Source organism: Musa acuminata, chromosome BXJ3-4 (assembly GCF_036884655.1).
Source record: "Musa acuminata AAA Group cultivar baxijiao chromosome BXJ3-4, Cavendish_Baxijiao_AAA, whole genome shotgun sequence".
NCBI lineage: Eukaryota > Viridiplantae > Streptophyta > Magnoliopsida > Zingiberales > Musaceae > Musa > Musa acuminata.
In genome coordinates this window covers 48,289,668-48,305,676 of record NC_088352.1, presented here as the reverse complement: position 1 = coordinate 48,305,676, position 16,009 = coordinate 48,289,668, and the positions used below count along the sequence as shown (strand labels likewise).

At 42.0% G+C, this 16,009-nt stretch overlaps 3 protein-coding genes across 4 annotated transcripts; 2 read left to right on the top strand and 1 right to left on the bottom strand.

Moving 5' to 3' along the window:
* The first annotated feature begins 7,316 nt into the window (after positions 1-7,316).
* LOC135636490 (protein BZR1 homolog 2-like) lies at positions 7,317-8,058 on the top strand. Its single transcript, XM_065148179.1, has 2 exons — positions 7,317-7,571; positions 7,756-8,058. The coding sequence occupies exons 1-2, from the start codon at positions 7,317-7,319 to the stop codon at positions 8,056-8,058; spliced, it is 558 nt and encodes a 185-aa protein (XP_065004251.1).
* Positions 8,059-8,700: 642 nt separating this feature from the next.
* On the top strand, positions 8,701-10,734 carry LOC135634862 (small ribosomal subunit protein eS12-like). The gene is made up of 4 exons (XM_065145537.1): positions 8,701-8,863; positions 9,684-9,966; positions 10,290-10,355; positions 10,464-10,734. Exons 1-4 carry the CDS (start codon positions 8,856-8,858, stop codon positions 10,521-10,523), a joined length of 417 nt encoding a protein of 138 aa, XP_065001609.1. The 5' UTR covers positions 8,701-8,855; the 3' UTR covers positions 10,524-10,734.
* A 253-nt stretch (positions 10,735-10,987) lies between these two features.
* LOC135634860 (BTB/POZ domain-containing protein At1g30440-like) lies at positions 10,988-15,844 on the bottom strand. 2 transcript variants are annotated; one of them, XM_065145534.1, is made up of 5 exons: positions 14,563-15,844; positions 13,303-13,372; positions 13,120-13,188; positions 11,852-13,045; positions 10,988-11,638 (listed from the first exon to the last, which is right to left on the bottom strand). In XM_065145534.1, exons 1-5 carry the CDS (start codon positions 14,619-14,621, stop codon positions 11,069-11,071), a joined length of 1,962 nt encoding a protein of 653 aa, XP_065001606.1. In that variant the 5' UTR covers positions 14,622-15,844; the 3' UTR covers positions 10,988-11,068. The 2 variants fall into 2 exon arrangements, with proteins under 2 accessions (XP_065001606.1, XP_065001607.1); XM_065145535.1 differs by lacking the exon at positions 13,120-13,188 and having other exon boundaries at positions 14,563-15,826.
* Between the last annotated feature and the right edge of the window lie 165 nt (positions 15,845-16,009).

Genomic DNA, 16,009 nt, shown 5'->3' with positions numbered 1-16,009 from the left:
TGAGGTTGTACAAAACGATGTCGAATAGCACAAAGCTGCTTCGATAAGCTTGAAATAGCATCGTATGGTGCGAATCCATGCAAGTCGATCGGCGCTCGCACAAGTGGTACAAATCAATCGCTCGCACAAGTAGGGACGTTGAGAAGCAGATAAGATTTTCTCAAGACAGTTGAGAAAAATCCTCTATGAATGTGTATAACGTCCCTACTGAGTGTGTATAAATGGCTATCAAGAGCTCACTATCAAAATGTATTAGGCAATTATATCTTATACATTTCATAGTTTCTTCTACCATTTCTATCTTTCTATCTTCTTCGTTTAATATCTATCATGGTATCAGAGCAGTTTGCCTAGAGCAAGCCCTCTTCTCGACCATCCCTCTCGTGGCGACATCTCCGCCCGTCAACCGTAGCCATTCGCTGCAGCCTACTGCAGCACTTGTGGCTGCTAATATCAGATCCGTGGGCAACGCTCCTAAAGGAAGCACAGTCACGACCTTTGTTTCTACCGCCGGCTGCTGCTCCCTTGCCAACCGAAGTCTTCCGCTCAAAACTCCGCTGCTCTTCCGGCCACCAAACTCCAATACTGCATTACTACAACTATCTCCAACCTTGCATATTTCTCCAGCATCGCTGCAGAAATCGCTGCAAGCTGTAGAGATTTCTTTCACCTCGCTGCAACAATCTCTCCTGCATTCTGAATCGCTGCAGCCTACCAGTGCCTCTGGAAGAAGCAGCAGCCCTCTTCGGCATTGCATACAGCTACTCTTCTACATCTGACGTCTTCATCATCTACCTCCCGCCACAGCCATCACTGCCTTTCTTGCTGCAGATTGCTCGCCCATCACTGCAGTTCATCACGCTACAGCCTTCTCTGCAGTTCATCGCGCTGCAGCCTCCTCTGCAGCGCATCGATCTGCTTTTCTCCTCCTCCCTTCCTCCTATATCTTTACATCTTCTATAAAGATCACTTGACCCGCCACAAAATATCTGGGATGTCTTCATTTTCCTCTTCCGATATTCCTGTCCCTATTTTTGTAGGGACTCTGAGCACTTCTCAAAGTCTTATCACCATCAATGCTGCAGCACTCATTCCCTTCAAATTATCCAAAGGTGGCAACTACGCATCTTGGCGGGCACAACTTTCTAATCTTTTATTTGGCTATGATCTCCTAGGTTACGTTGATGGCTCTCTCCAGTGTCCACCTGAAATGATCAACATCCCAGGCGAACCCAATCCAGTGCCAAATCCAGCCCACCAACTATGGTTACGTCAAGATCGCCTCATCCTCCAAGCTATTCAAGCTTCGGTTGCTGGATCCATTGCCTCGCTGATATCCTCATGTACGACTACTGCAGAAGCATGGTGCAAATTACAAACAACTTTGGCAAATCGCTCGCGTACTCGCATGCTCGGACTTCTCTCCAATCTGATGAAAATGAAACAAGAGGGAAGTACTATTGCTGATTATCTACAAAATATCAAAGTTATCATTGATGATTTAGCTTTGATAGGTCATTCTCTCAGCGATGAAGAAGTCCTAATCCATACCCTCAATGGCCTAGGAGGCGAGTACAAAGAACTGACAACAGCACTTCGGGCACGTGACTCACCAATATCATTCGAAGAACTTTATGATAAGTTGATCGACTATGAGACGTACTTGAAGCATGATGATAAGTTGCCCAGACCACCTATTACAGCTCAGGTCAATCAAAAATCCAAGAGGAAGAGCAACCAGTACAATAAGCACGTCAACAACGATTTGGCTAAGCTGCCTCCTAGCTTTATGGGGCCCAGACCAAACCCTCCTTATCCACATCAAGGTGGTAACTTTCATAATACTCAGCCATCACGTCCTGACTTCACAGGCCGCCAACGAGTCGTTTGCCAACTATGTGATAAAGTTGGACACTCCGCGAAAGTCTGTCGGTCTCGTCCCAGACTCCCTACTCCATCACAATGGCCTCAGGCGAATTTCATGGCTACTCCAACTCCTACTCAACCTAATTGGATTGTGGATTCGGGCGCCTCTCATCACATCACCTCTGATCTTCAAAACTTGTCCATCCACAACAACTATGACGGAAATGAAGATATCATCATCGGTGACGGTAAAAGAATTCCTATTACTCATTCTGGTTCCTCAACGCTTAGTTCACTTACCACAACCTTTACACTCGATGATGTTCTGTGTGCACCTAACATTAAAAGAAACCTCATTTCCGTTTCTCAATTCTGTAAACAAAATAATACATCAATTGAATTCTTTCCTAACTTTTTTCTTGTCAAGGATTTGAACACGGGGGCATCCTTGGTCCAGGGCCAGAACAAAGATAACATTTATGAGTGGCCATCCACTTCACAAATTACCCTTCCTACTGCTCACTCCTCAATCGCTGCTCCGGTTGATGTATGGCATCGTCGTCTTGGTCATCCCTCCCCTTTTATTCAGCAAAAATTACTTTCTCGTTATTCTCTTCCTACCTTGAAAATCAATAGCACTATTAATCATTGTGATACTTGTCTTTGCAATAAAAGTCATAAACTGCCTTTTGGGACAACCTCCATTTCTTGCTCTAAACCATTTGAAATCATTTATACCGACGTGTGGGGCCCTGCCCCAATTCCTTCTTTTGACAAGTTTCGTTTTTATGTCATTTTTGTAGACTATTTTACTAAGTACACATGGTTATATCCTCTCCATCATAAGTCTGATGTTTCTACAGTATTTACCAACTTTCGAAAGTTGGTCGAGAATTTTTTTCAAACTTCCATTAAAACAGTTTACTCTGATGGTGGCGGCGAATATCAAGCCCTCACATCCTGTCTCTCTGCTTGTGGTATACAACACCTCAAGTCATCCCCACATACTCCCCAATTGGTTGGTTCTGCCGAACGCAAACATCGGCATATCGTTGAAACTGGTCTCTCCCTTCTACATCAAGCATCCATGCCACCATCTTTTTGGTCAGTAGCTTTTCAAACTGCAGTTTATCTCATTAATCGTATGCTCACTCCAGTCTTACAATACCAGTCACCATTTGAAAAATTATTCCACAAACTTCCAAACCTTCATAAACTCAGAGTTTTTGGTTGTTTATGTTATCCATGGCTCCGTCCCTATGCGTCGCATAAGCTAACACCACGATCTAAGCCTTGCACTTTTATAGGCTACTCTCTTGAACATAATGCTTTTCGATGCTATGAACCCTAAACTAAAAAGGTCTTTATATCACGTCATGTTATCTTTGAGGAGTCTGTCTTTCCTTTTCAAAATAATCCTACCATGCAAATTACTCCGATAAACATACATCACTGGAATATCCCTCCGATCTCATCACACGAACCTCCAATGACACCATCCAGTCCTTACTCTCAAGATTCACATACTACTATTACTCCAGTTCAACAGCTTCTCACTCCCTCTGTTCCTCCACTCCCTTCCTCACAAGTTTCCCCTATTAATGAAGTCATACCCTCGGCAACATTGCCATTGGCTTTACCTTCTCCTAGATCTAGTGACATTGTTGTGCCGACGGTTGGCCCGGTCCATGACAGTGACTCGCCCTCGGCTATACCACCAACACAATCTACCACTTCCACCCCCTCCAGACATCCAATGACAACACGCTCCAAAAGTGGTATTTTCAAACCACATCAAGTCCTTGACTTACATGCTATAACAAATTCCTCGACTAAGGCCAGTGAACCCACTACAATCACTCAAGCTCAAAAATCTTCTCACTGGCGTAAAGCCATGTGTGACGAATATGATGCTCTCCTCCATAACTCTACATGGACCTTAGTACCCTTTCATCACACACAAATATCATCGGGTGTAAATGGGTCTTTCGAATTAAGCGGAACCCAGACGGATCCGTTGCTAGATACAAAGCACGTCTAGTCGCCAAAGGGTTTCATTAACGACCTGGTGTCGACTTCACAGAGACATTTAGTCCCGTTGTTAAACCCACAACAATTCGTCTTATCCTGAGTTTGGCTATCTCAAAGGGCTGGCACATACGACAATTGGATGTTAACAATGCCTTTTTACAGGGGTCACTTACTGAAGATGTCTTTATGCAACAACCTCCTGGTTTCGTTCATCCTCAATATCCGAGGCATGTCTGCAAACTTCAAAAAGCTATTTATGGACTTCGTCAAGCTCCACGGGCTTGGTATAACGAGCTTGGCTCGTTTTTGACCTCAATTGGCTTTATCAATTCAAAGTCTGATACCTCGTTATTCATTTGCCAGCACAATGGAGGCATAATATATCTTTTAGTATATGTGGATGATATTATTGTCACAGGAAATGATCCTTTGAAGACTCAAGCATTTCTAAAGCACTTGGCCGATCGATTCTCCCTCAAAGATCTAGGAACTTTAAGCTACTTTCTGGGAGTGGAAGCAACATTTACGTCTTCAGGTCTCTTCATATCACAAAGAAAGTATATTCAAGATTTATTATCAAAGGCAAACATTCAGGATGCGAAAGAGGTTACAACTCCTCTTTCTACCAGTGAATCACTTAAATTATGTGATGGAAGTCCTGCTATAGATTCGACTCAGTATCGACAAGTCCTTGGCTCCTTACAGTACTTGGCTCTCACCCGTCCAGATATTTCATTTGCCGTCAATAAGTTATCGCAATTCATGCATCGACTATCTACTACGCATTGGTCTGCGGTCAAACGAATTTTGCGGTATCTTAAAGGGACTCTTAATCATGGCATTTTTCTTCGCAAAAATACTTCACTCCATCTCCATGCCTTTGCTGATGCTGATTGGGCAGGGAACTTTGATGATAGAACATCTACGTCTGGATACATTGTTTTCCTTGGAGCTACTCCAATCAGTTGGAGTTCTAAAAAACAAAAGACGGTTGCACGATCTACAACTGAAGCTGAATACTGTGCCGTCGCCACCGCCGCTGCTGAACTCAATTGGGTCACAAATTTGCTCAAGGAACTCAACGTCAACTCCACGGTTATTCCTACAATATATTGTGATAATATTGGAGCTACTTATTTATGTACCAATCCAGTGTTCCATTCCCGCATGAAACACATAGCCATCGACTTCCATTTTGTGCGAGATCAAGTTATCAAACATCAACTCCGAGTTTCTCACGTACATATAGCAGATCAACTAGCCGACTCACTCACAAAGCCTCTCGCCCGGAAACTATTTTCATCTCATCGGTCCAAGATCGGCATCCTTGATGGAAGCTCAATCTTGTGGGGGCATGATAAGCAGATAAGATTTCCTCAAGGCAGTTGAGGAAATCTCTCAGCAGTTGAGAAGCAGATAAGATTTACTCAAGACAGTTGAAAAATCCTCTATGGATGTGTATAACGTCCTACTGAGTGTGTATAAATGGCTATCAAGAGCTCACTATCAAAATGTATTAGGCAATTATATCTTATACATTTCATAGTTTCTTCTACCATTTCTATCTTTCTATCTTCTTCGTTTAATATCTATCAGATCGGCGCTCGCACAAGTGGTACAAATCAATCGCTCGAGGAGTCAATTGTCATTAATAGATCATGTACGATCGGCCCTCGTTCGTAAGTATAAAGGCTAACCCCTGATCGACATCAAGGGAAGGACTTCAAGCATTCAACTCCCTCTTACTTCATTCGATACTAATTTAACCTTTTAGATGGGTCGAGTTAGGAAATCCCTCTCTCAACCTTGATCTGTGTGTAGGAACCCAACAACAAAAAACAAACCACTCATCAAGAGAGAAGACCGTACTCAGGAGACAAAACTAAAACATAACTCCACTCAACGCTTATTTTCACTACTCGAGAATTCGTGTGGGCAACCTTACGCATTTGGGATTGGATTGAACCATTATGACTCCTTATAATCTAAAAATTCACTAACATAATCTAAAAATATGCCAAAATAATCTTCTTATTTCTCTTTTTTTCATAATACCTAAAATAGTCCAATCATTTATTTATTGTTCTTTTCTTTTCTTATAGATCAATCAATAGGATGAAACGGTTTGATTATAATATTTTCAATAAATAGTAGGAGAACACTATAACACATTACCAAAACACTATGTTACAAAGAAAAAGAGAGGGAAAAAAAAGGAAAAAAAGGATGGGTAGTTGCCAAATATTCCATGTATTAAATAAAAAAAATAGTGTTAGAGAATTTTGCAAAGGGGATATTTTTTGGAAAAATACCAAAAACTATTTTTTTCTTAAAATTTAGTTGACCAAAAAATAAAATTAGTCGTAAACAAAAATCTATATAGATTAGCTCTAATGATATTATATATATATATATATATATATATATATTCTTGAATGGTCATTAATCTTGAATGGTATTGACGCATGACACGAGGACTGTGATGTGGCCTTGTTGAAGATACATAGCCATGAACGAGCTTAGACTTAATTCATCCTGTAGCCTTTGGTATGTGCTGCTGTTGCTTCATCGATGCATGCCAAGGCTTCAAAAGTGTACAGTACCGTATGCTTCGTTGTATGTGAGTTTTCGCTCGAGGAATATGTCTACTCACATTGGTCGTAATCAAATGATTGCATGAGACAGAGTGCATTTACTTTTAACAAGAACCTAATGTCCTTCTTCCTACCACACTCACAGTGGTTTCCCTGTCCAGGTTTATGCCTTCCACTTCTGGAAATAGTTTCTTGCAGCGGAGCTGAGCAAAGTACTCGTCGTGCTTCACCCCCGACGAGCTTTTCTTCTTGCTTAGTTGTAGATGAAGAACGAAGCATGTATGAATCATTTTGAAGAGGCAGTGAAGTCTTTCTCTTTTTTGAGGGGCTCATGCATCTGTGTCCTTCCTCATGCAGCACTGTAGTACACTGCGCCGCCACCCTATGCTTCTCTCTCTAGTCTGTTCTCATCTCTGATGTCTCCATCACATCGACCATATCCTGTAATCCTCCTTCAAATCCCAACCTATCATTCCATAATACAATCATCACTCCTCTCTCTCTCTCTGCCTTGCATTGCTATCTTCATCCTTTCTGTGGATCTGCACGCATCGATTACATTACTTGTCATGCAAATAACAATGCATCAGCAGGAGTTCGAGTCACCTTCTCACAGCTACGTTGGCTAATTCTGTCGCAAAGAACAGTAGAGAGTAAAGGCTCTACCGCTGTACTGGCCACCTTTTTGGCCCTTCTCTCTCACCGACGGTGAGGCTAAACCCTGGCATGACAGGAAGAGAGAGAAGAACGAGAAGTCGTGAGGGGTATAAGGGACGGCTATACCGATGCGAAAGAGACAGCTTTTGAGGGCGGAGGGGAGCGAGAATGAGGAGCGCAGGTAAGTGCGAGGCGGAGCGCGGCGAGGAGGGGAGGGCGGAGAGGGAGAGGGAGAGGGAGAAGACGAAGCTGAGAGAGAGACGGCGGAGGTCCATCACGTCCAAGATCTTCGAGGGGCTCCGGAAGCATGGTGGGTACGACCTCCCCGCCCGCGCCGACATCAACGACGTCCTCCGCGCCCTTGCCCGCGAGGCCGGCTGGGTCGTCGAGCCCGACGGCACCACCTACCGCGCCGGTCAAAGAGTAAGCACACAATGCTAGCTACAGCACTGCGTCGTTCTCTGTGTACGAGCAGCGAAATCTTCCACTTGTTGTTCTGTGGATTCGTGTTAGATTACTCGGAATGCAGGGAGTTCAATGTATCGACAGTACGTGAGCATCAACACAAACAGGTTTCTCTTATACGAACACCTTCTCTTTCTTGCAGGTGTCACCGGTCTGGACCACCATCAATACCCGAGGGAGGAGCATTGGCTGCAAAGGAGGAGGAGGAGTTGAGAGCTCCGTGGCCACCTCCTCGCGGCCGCCACCCGCGCCGGCCGCCCCCCGTGCCATGTCCCTGTCTCCACTGGGGCCGTACGTGGCCTTCGGCGGGGCGCGCTTCCCGGGCCTGTGCGTCGGGGCCGCAGGAGGCGTGGCCGCCGCAGCGGCAGCCGCTGACGCATGGCCGCCGGAGGGGTGGGCGTGGGGCCAGGCGTCACAGCTGGGCGCGCCGCAGCAGAACGTATGATGGGATGTGGACGGCCGGTGATCTGCAGAACGCGACAGCTTTCCTCGACCTTCTCTTTTGTTTTAGCACAGTAGCTCTCTTCACACTCTATGTATGTGTTTTGTTTTTGTTTTGAGTTGCAAAAGTGTTTTGGGTTCCAAAAGCAAAGTGCGTTTTGTCTCCTAGTATGACTATTTCTATAGGAACCTTTTCTCAATGGAATATTTCTATAGGATTTTGTGGTAAATTCAAATAAACATACAAAAAATATTTAACCTCATATTATTATTATTATAATATCTTTTTATTAGTAATTGAGGGTCTAAATGTGTACCATCATTACGTCACTTATATTTCGATTAGTTGGTGTTTGATATATATATATATATATATATATATATATATATATATATATATATATATAACGCTAAAGGTCTTATATGCCAAGGATATATATATATATATATATATATATATATATATATATATATATATATATATATATATAACGCTAAAGGTCTTATATGCCAAGGTTTCGATTTACGGGGATGTATATGCTAAACTTAATAATAAAGAATAAATTATAGAGATCAAGGGATATAAATGCAAAATTGGCTTCAGCACGGTATGGTATATAAGAGGCTCCTGGGCATTCGCCCGCTTCCTTCGGCCTAAAACCCTAATCATCGAACTGGTGCGCCGCCGGCAGCCCCTCTATCCATTCTTTCCTTTGGTCTTTCCTGATCTAATCGCTTCTGACATTCTGCAGCGTTGGTCGATAGCGTCACGGTCCATATCGTTCGATTCCAGCAAATACAATGGCCGCGTAAGTATTCCGTTCCATCTGACATTGCTTTGATCTGATCTTGCTTTCTTTCTATATATGCTGTCTTTATTCGTCTGATGCAACTGCTACATCGAGTTTTCTTATGGTGAATTTAGTGTATAGGTGGTGAGGAAGACATCAAAATCTGAATTTTTTTTTTTCTGTCGGTTTTTTCTTCTTTCGTTTCTTTTACTGTTCCTGATTATCATTTTGTATTTCGGGGCCGTTGTACATGTATATCATTCTCGTTTTGTAGTAAATTTTGCACATATGATTCTCTGCATGAACTGTTTTTATGATTGGATTGGTCATTTTTGACAGCCTACTCTTACATTTAAATCTTTTAAATATTTGAAGGATCTGTGGACAAGGATCGTGATAAATTTAGGGGTTGAATAGGTTTCTGGTCTGTAATTTATAAGCCTTTCAGATCTATTAGGTCGACAATACAAAAAGTCTTTATCTTTTCTGTCGTCTCTTTCAAAACAATCCAAAAGATTCACATTTTTGGCATTCCGCAGTATGATACTTTGGTAGTCATTACACAACAATATTGGATCACGAAACAACATATATCATGCTGCCGGCATAATAGTGGTAATTCCACCTAGTAGTATGTAGTGCTTTATGGAATCATTATGTATCATTTACTTTTTTGATGCTTGTAACCTATCTTTAACCGGTTTGATGTGTGTAAAAGTTTGCAATTTTGTATGTACCTACCGAACCATGTTGTTGTTGTCATATGTTTGTTGTATTTAATTGTTGTTATTAGGAATGACTGACGTTTTTTTCTCTCTCTGTTTTCAACGACTGGCAGGGAAGACATTGCTGCCGAATCATCTGCTCCTGTGCTTGGAGAACCCATGGATTTGATGACTGCTCTGCAACTGGTGATGAAGAAATCTCTGGCTCATGATGGGCTTGTTCGCGGTCTTCATGAAGCTGCAAAGGCAATCGAGAAGCATGCGGCACAGCTCTGCATTCTGGCTGAGGATTGCAACCAGGCTGACTATGTCAAGCTGGTTAAGGCTCTTTGTGCTGATCACAACGTGCACTTGGTCACTGTGCCTAGTGCTAAAACTCTTGGCGAGTGGGCTGGGGTGAGTTCATTCCTATCATCTATCTGCTTTTGTTAATGCTTTTTCTGTAATTGAACTCAATTTCCACTTGAAAAGCGAAAATTTTATGACCTCAAACCTTGTGGTGATTGAAATGCAATCATCGAGGAGACCAGTGCCCCATTATGTAGATAAGCACCAATGTCCATGATTGTTTCTTTAGATAAAACTTGCTTTAGTTAATGAATCAGGAGAATCTATTACAGTATTTATGTATTGCATATTTATTGGTGGATTCTTATTCTTCTTTCTACCATTCTGTTATTGATTTTGTCATCCATAACTTGATATTGGATGTCATGCAGCTGTGCAAGATTGACTCAGAGGGAAAGGCAAGGAAAGTGGTGGGCTGTTCATGCGTCGTCGTTAAGGTGATTGAAGTGTAGTAATAAGAACTTATAATCTTAATTCCTGTTTCGCAAAATGGTCACTGTAAGTTGACATGCACAATTAATTGTTCTGTCAAATGACATTTGCAGGATTATGGTGAGGAGTCAGAGGGCCTTCACATAGTTCAGGAGTATGTGAAGTCACACTGAGTGGCATCAGCAGTTTATCTCTAGTTTACGGTTCCTTAAATGTCACGAGCACTTGCATTATCGAGAAACATTCAACATTTGAAGTTTTGTAGTTGATTGGCATTGATGGTTATTCCCTTGTGAACCTCGTGATTGATTTGTCATGACAATCTTCACTTATCACTTTTTTTTCCCAAATTTTCATGAGAATTTTAATTTCTTGGGAGTAGAAGGATGATGATGTTTGCAATTTTTTGTAATTAGTTTTCTTCGACCTTCATTGTTAAATATCTGAAATCTTTTTAGATTAAACATGTGAAATCTTACTAGGTTTTACGGTGCCTTGGTGTTGTCTGTGATCAGCAATTGATTCAGTTACCATGATGATTGCAAGAGTCATGAGCATATTCCAAACACCATGATCTCATTTTTCAGGTCGAACAAGTGACTACTGAAATAAAACTTCTACAAGTAACAGCTGGATTCTGCACAAGAAGAAAGTATATGATGTGTTGAAAGTGGCTACTGAAATAGAAATCACACATAAGGACAACAATGTCACACGATTAAGAAGGATGACAAGAAGCATCTACAAGTAACAGCTGCTTCTGTTTTGTGATTACAGCCTGCAACTTGTGAATCTTCCCAACTTTACTCTTCTGCTGGTCACTTACAGAATCCTCGTGGGCACTGCATAGCGGCATCTTCATCCTGAAACCAAGCTTCTTCGAAATGCTGCTCCATCGACTCCTTCCCCGACCTAACCTCTTGATTTCTTGCTTCATAGTTGTGCATTCCTTTTCGAGCTCAGATACTCTCATCCTCATGTAATCCATGCCCACCTTCAGATCCTTGTTCTCCCTAACGGCGGTTGGTGGTGTACATCCTCCAGCTTCACCCGAACAAGCAATTCCACTCCTCAGCAGTCGCGAGCCATCAAGGTTGTCAGACACCAGCAAACATCCAGCAACCGATGTCCGAAGTTGAAGCTGCTCAAAGAACAGGACTTGAACCACAACTCGCAGAGGGAGCCTCTCATTCTGTGCAGCATGAGTGCAAGCTTCTAGTGACAGCTTCTGGCTGTCCATCAGCCGGCACAGCTGCTCCCTCTGGTTTTCTGAGAGCCAAGGATGTGCCTGTATTAGCATCAAGCTTTGGACATCAGCAAATTATTTGCAATTGCCAAGTAGATATCTTCCTTAAACATTGTTTGTTTTGATAAATGAGAGTGAACATTAGATACCTACTGTCAAGAAATCTCAGCAATAATATCAGTATAACTTATAGGAAGAGCATGAGATTGCGGGTGTGAAGTTTCATTTATCAGTGTCTAAGAGTTGGACAACTACCTTCAGGTATATGTCAATGGCATGGTACAGACCGTCGTCGAGTGGTCGGGCATAATCAGGTACGGCAGCAGCCAACATTTGGAACTTTGGCAGCTTTAAGTTGGTATCTGGAGCAACCTCTGCTAGATAACCATCGATTAGCTTGGCAACAGTGGTTATCGGCATCAAAGATGAGGAGCCGATTGACTGCTCATTATTGACCGAGCCAGGAGAGGTTCCACCTGTAGCTTGATCCATGGCTAAGAAGTGATCAAGCATTCTTTTGACACAATCAACATTGTAGAGTGTCTCCGTGGAGTATGCAAAGGTTGGGAAAAGTAGATCTTCCAGGTCGGCCTGGTCTAGCTGCATCCCGATCCTTTTCTCCAAGTTAGAAATGCATGACGGACGAGCTTGCAGAATTATGGCAGTGCGAAGAAGACCAAGCAAGATCTTGGTTGAGGCTAGACCCTTTTGAAGAGGCAACAAGCTATCAATCTCTTCGACGAGATGCCGTTGCTCTTCTTCAGAAGGTGCAGCTACAAGATTTCCATGTGCCAGATTCTGATGCCTGTTCAGTCCGGGAAGATACCGTTTGGCGTAGAAAGTCAGAGAACCTGCAATTGTTTCTTGTCTGATGCCCCGAGATTTCATCAGAGAGATGAGCCTTTTGTACAAGGGAAAAGTCAAGGAGGAGACATCCTCGTACCACCAATCCGAACGACAGTTTGTAGGTCTAGCTCCTGTGCTTATCCCATTCCACAACACACTCCCACCGGGGCTTTGCATGGCACAGTGTTCCATCATCGGCCAGCCAAATAGATTTGGATCTGTACTAGCTTTAACGGCTAAGGAATCGATACATCTCTTACTAAGCTGAAGGTTTTCAGCATGAGGGAGGAAATCACTGCATGTTTGGAGTGCTTTCATCGAATCTTTCCAGCTGCGAAGGACAACCTGGTTAAAGAAGATTTCTGTCCGAGCAATCAAGTTGCCTTCTGCTATCTCTTCTGTCATTTGAAGGTGCTCCGAAGCATAGCGCAAGCGCACAACATTTGATGAATTGAGTTCCAACTTCACACCATAGCAGAACTTGACCACAAGTTCAAATGCTGGCGCCCCACCAGGAACCTCATGCAACTTTATTGCTTCTTCTTTGTCAGAGTTCTCCTCGATTAGTTTTTCTAAAAGACCACTCTTTGATAGCAAAGGAAACTGCAAGAAAGAATTGCAAATATAATTCTCGATAGCAGCATTCAACTTAAGTTTTGAAGTGTAAAGGTTCTCACAAAGGTCAAGAAAGTCGATAAATGGATGTCGGTGAAAATGTTCAGATAACTACCCTCCGCTCTCCCTTTCTATTCATGATATTCACCTCTTAGTCAAGTGGCACGATAAATAGTAACTTAAATGAACATCGAAACACCGATACATGCCGGATGAAGCTTAATTTTCTAAGTTAATATCCTCACCTTATGGAGGTGGAACATCATATCTCCAACTTCAACTGTAAGATCACTTGGAAGCCCAGTTGCACAGAACCTGAAAGAGTTTAAAATAAGTGATCTGCAGCAAGCAAAGATTTCGGGAATCACCAAACTAAGGCTTTGAAAACGCGAAGTTCACAAGCAAAACTAGCAATAAATCCTAGTTATATTTTAATCAGGCGTTCACAGGTTAAAATGGCAAAAACATTATAATTGTAATTACAGGAGTCTAGTAAGTAAAGAACTTGAACTTGAGAAGAAATGCAGTTTTGCATGTCATAGTAGGATGGAGGCCATCTAATCTATCAAGAGTGTGTCTGATTACTTACTTGAGGAGAAAAAAACATCTTATTTTTCACTTGCATAAACTTTCTATCTCCTTAAGCAGGTTTGATCACTTAAATCCTCCATAGTTGTTCTTGAAATTTTACTGGACATGACTGAACAATCCTGAGTATAGCACTAAAGCACCGTAAAGTTTATATTAAAATTTCCACAAACATAATAAGCCTCCCCGACGCAAGATAATGGAGCGGCATCTCGGCACATCCAATGACACAAACAAAGGAAATAGAGGTACATGGACAAATAAATGGATAAATAGAAAATAATACATGTATGTTGAATTCTTTAATTCTCAATGATTTGGTCAAGAAAGAGAGAACGGTAGCAAGAATTGTCATTATTCACCAAATGATACACAGTACTGCATTTTCTATAATATAGGAGTCAATAAATAATCTCAAGAATTATGCGTCGTCCACCAATCACAATCATAATTACTAAAATGGCATGTAAACAATTAGTTTTGCCTGTCAAGCAAGATAGGAACAGGATTGGAATATATGGTGAAGCAGAAAGAGCAAACTTCGCTAGTCAAAGGAAAATGCAGAAAAATCACTCAGATGTTTGATTCCCATAACAAAGATATGACTTTATGGAGCGACGAAAACAATACGTTCTTCACAAGAACCACATCACTAATACTTCCTTTCTAATGGAAAAACAAGATAATATTCCCAAGACATGACATTTTTTAGTACGTAAATCACATTTTTGGTATCATCTTCAGTTTCAACGACAAAAAAAAATTAAACTCTTCAAGAAGAAAGCCAAATACTAGACGATGAAAATTCAAACAGGAACAAACTTTGACAAATATTTTCAGGTTATCTCGGAACAAGAACTGATTAAAAAATACTAACGAAATCTCCAAAACTACTACAAGAACACTATGCATCATACCAGGATTGCCCTTGTTGCCGGAAGGCATCAGGTTTCGATCCCAGCTTCATGCATGCCATCTTGAATGAATCTAGGAGAGACGTGATTAAAGAATCTCAAACAAGGTCCTGCAAAAACACAGTCACAAAACGCACCACTATGTGGTCATTGATCATCACCCTACATGCTCATGTAGATAAATGCTCTTTTCTCCATGAACTGGTTTATCTTGTACAATGCCACCAAGTGAAGGCCCGAAGTAGGAACCATAGATTGCAAAAGGGTCCTGTATCTCAGAAGCACTACCCTAGTGACCTTGCAGTGTCATCCAAAGGTTACACATTTATGGATAATCGAAGCACTTCACTTCACTTCATTTAGGGGCCATGTCAAACCACCTCATAAACCCTAAATGACCAAATTCAAGATCCAAGGTTCAGGCTACACCTCTCTGTAGAAGCATTAAGAAAGCCACAATTGACTCACAAGAACCCCTAAAGAAGCAAATTCCAAGATCCAAACTTCAGGAGACTCCCATATGTAGAAACATCAAGAAACCCAGCATTGAATCACAAAAACCACCCCAAAACCCTTACCAACCAAATCCAAAATCCAAACTCTAGACAACTCCCATCTGTGGTAGCATCAAGAAACCCACCATTGAATCACATAGGAAGCATTGCGCAACCCTAAGATCCGCAACAGAAGTCCAAGAACAAAGAAATGTTCTTTCAAAACTTGGTCAGCCTCAACAAATTCCAACCCCAAACAAACCCTTTACCAGTTCAATCCAACCCAACCAAACATAATGGATAGACACCCAGAGGACGGGCAGAGTTGCTGTCCTATCCTGTCCTTTACACTCACAACATTTTCTTTGCACCCCTAATTAATGCTCTTGCAGACTTGGAGGGGACCAACTCAGTGCATAATTCATCTGCCCAAAGTGATGACAAAAAGATGAAACAGAAGAAAGCAAGAGCTCTACAGAACAATTTGAACAAAAAGACAAGTTTCAAAAAATAGTGTGGATAGTGGCCCCTCCTCGGCCTTCTATCCCCCCTCTATGCTCTCACAGACATGTAAGCAATTAGGTCTACAACTCTTTGCTCCCCAATGCATACAGATTCCCTGCACGGCGTAGCTGTGCTTACCCAACTGAGCACTTCAAGAACTCATTCAGGAAGGCAGTTCAACACCTTTTCTTCTAGTAATCCTTTCTTCTTCCATGTTAGAGCTGCCAGCCATGTGGACAATGAAATCACCATGACAGCACAAGAAGAGAGTAAAAAGAAGACCTGGTCACTGTTTTGATGATATTGTTGATGTCAAACCAAACAAGTGGCCATTGTGGCCATGAGATGTGTGAGATTTCTAGTTGGAGTCATGAGGAAATGCCATAATATCGGACGATAATCTTCAATGAGAGGATGTTTAGTGAACAAAGGTAAGCATGCATGTTATGAAA

Excerpts from the sequence above, each read along its gene's own strand:
- LOC135634860 (XM_065145534.1), bottom strand. The coding sequence starts at position 14,621 with ATGGCATGCATGAAGCTGGGATCGAAACCTGATGCCTTCCGGCAACAA. Across the intron at positions 13,189-13,302 it reads TGATGTTCCACCTCCATAAG|AAAGGGAGAGCGGAGGGTAG; the intron begins GTGAGGATATTA and ends TATCATGAATAG. Across the intron at positions 13,046-13,119 it reads TATCGACTTTCTTGACCTTT|TTTCCTTTGCTATCAAAGAG; the intron begins GTGAGAACCTTT and ends TCTTTCTTGCAG.
- LOC135634862 (XM_065145537.1), top strand. Across the intron at positions 9,967-10,289 it reads CTCTTGGCGAGTGGGCTGGG|CTGTGCAAGATTGACTCAGA; the intron begins GTGAGTTCATTC and ends GATGTCATGCAG. Across the intron at positions 10,356-10,463 it reads GTTCATGCGTCGTCGTTAAG|GATTATGGTGAGGAGTCAGA; the intron begins GTGATTGAAGTG and ends TGACATTTGCAG.
- LOC135636490 (XM_065148179.1), top strand. The coding sequence starts at position 7,317 with ATGAGGAGCGCAGGTAAGTGCGAGGCGGAGCGCGGCGAGGAGGGGAGG. Across the intron at positions 7,572-7,755 it reads CCTACCGCGCCGGTCAAAGA|GTGTCACCGGTCTGGACCAC; the intron begins GTAAGCACACAA and ends TCTTTCTTGCAG.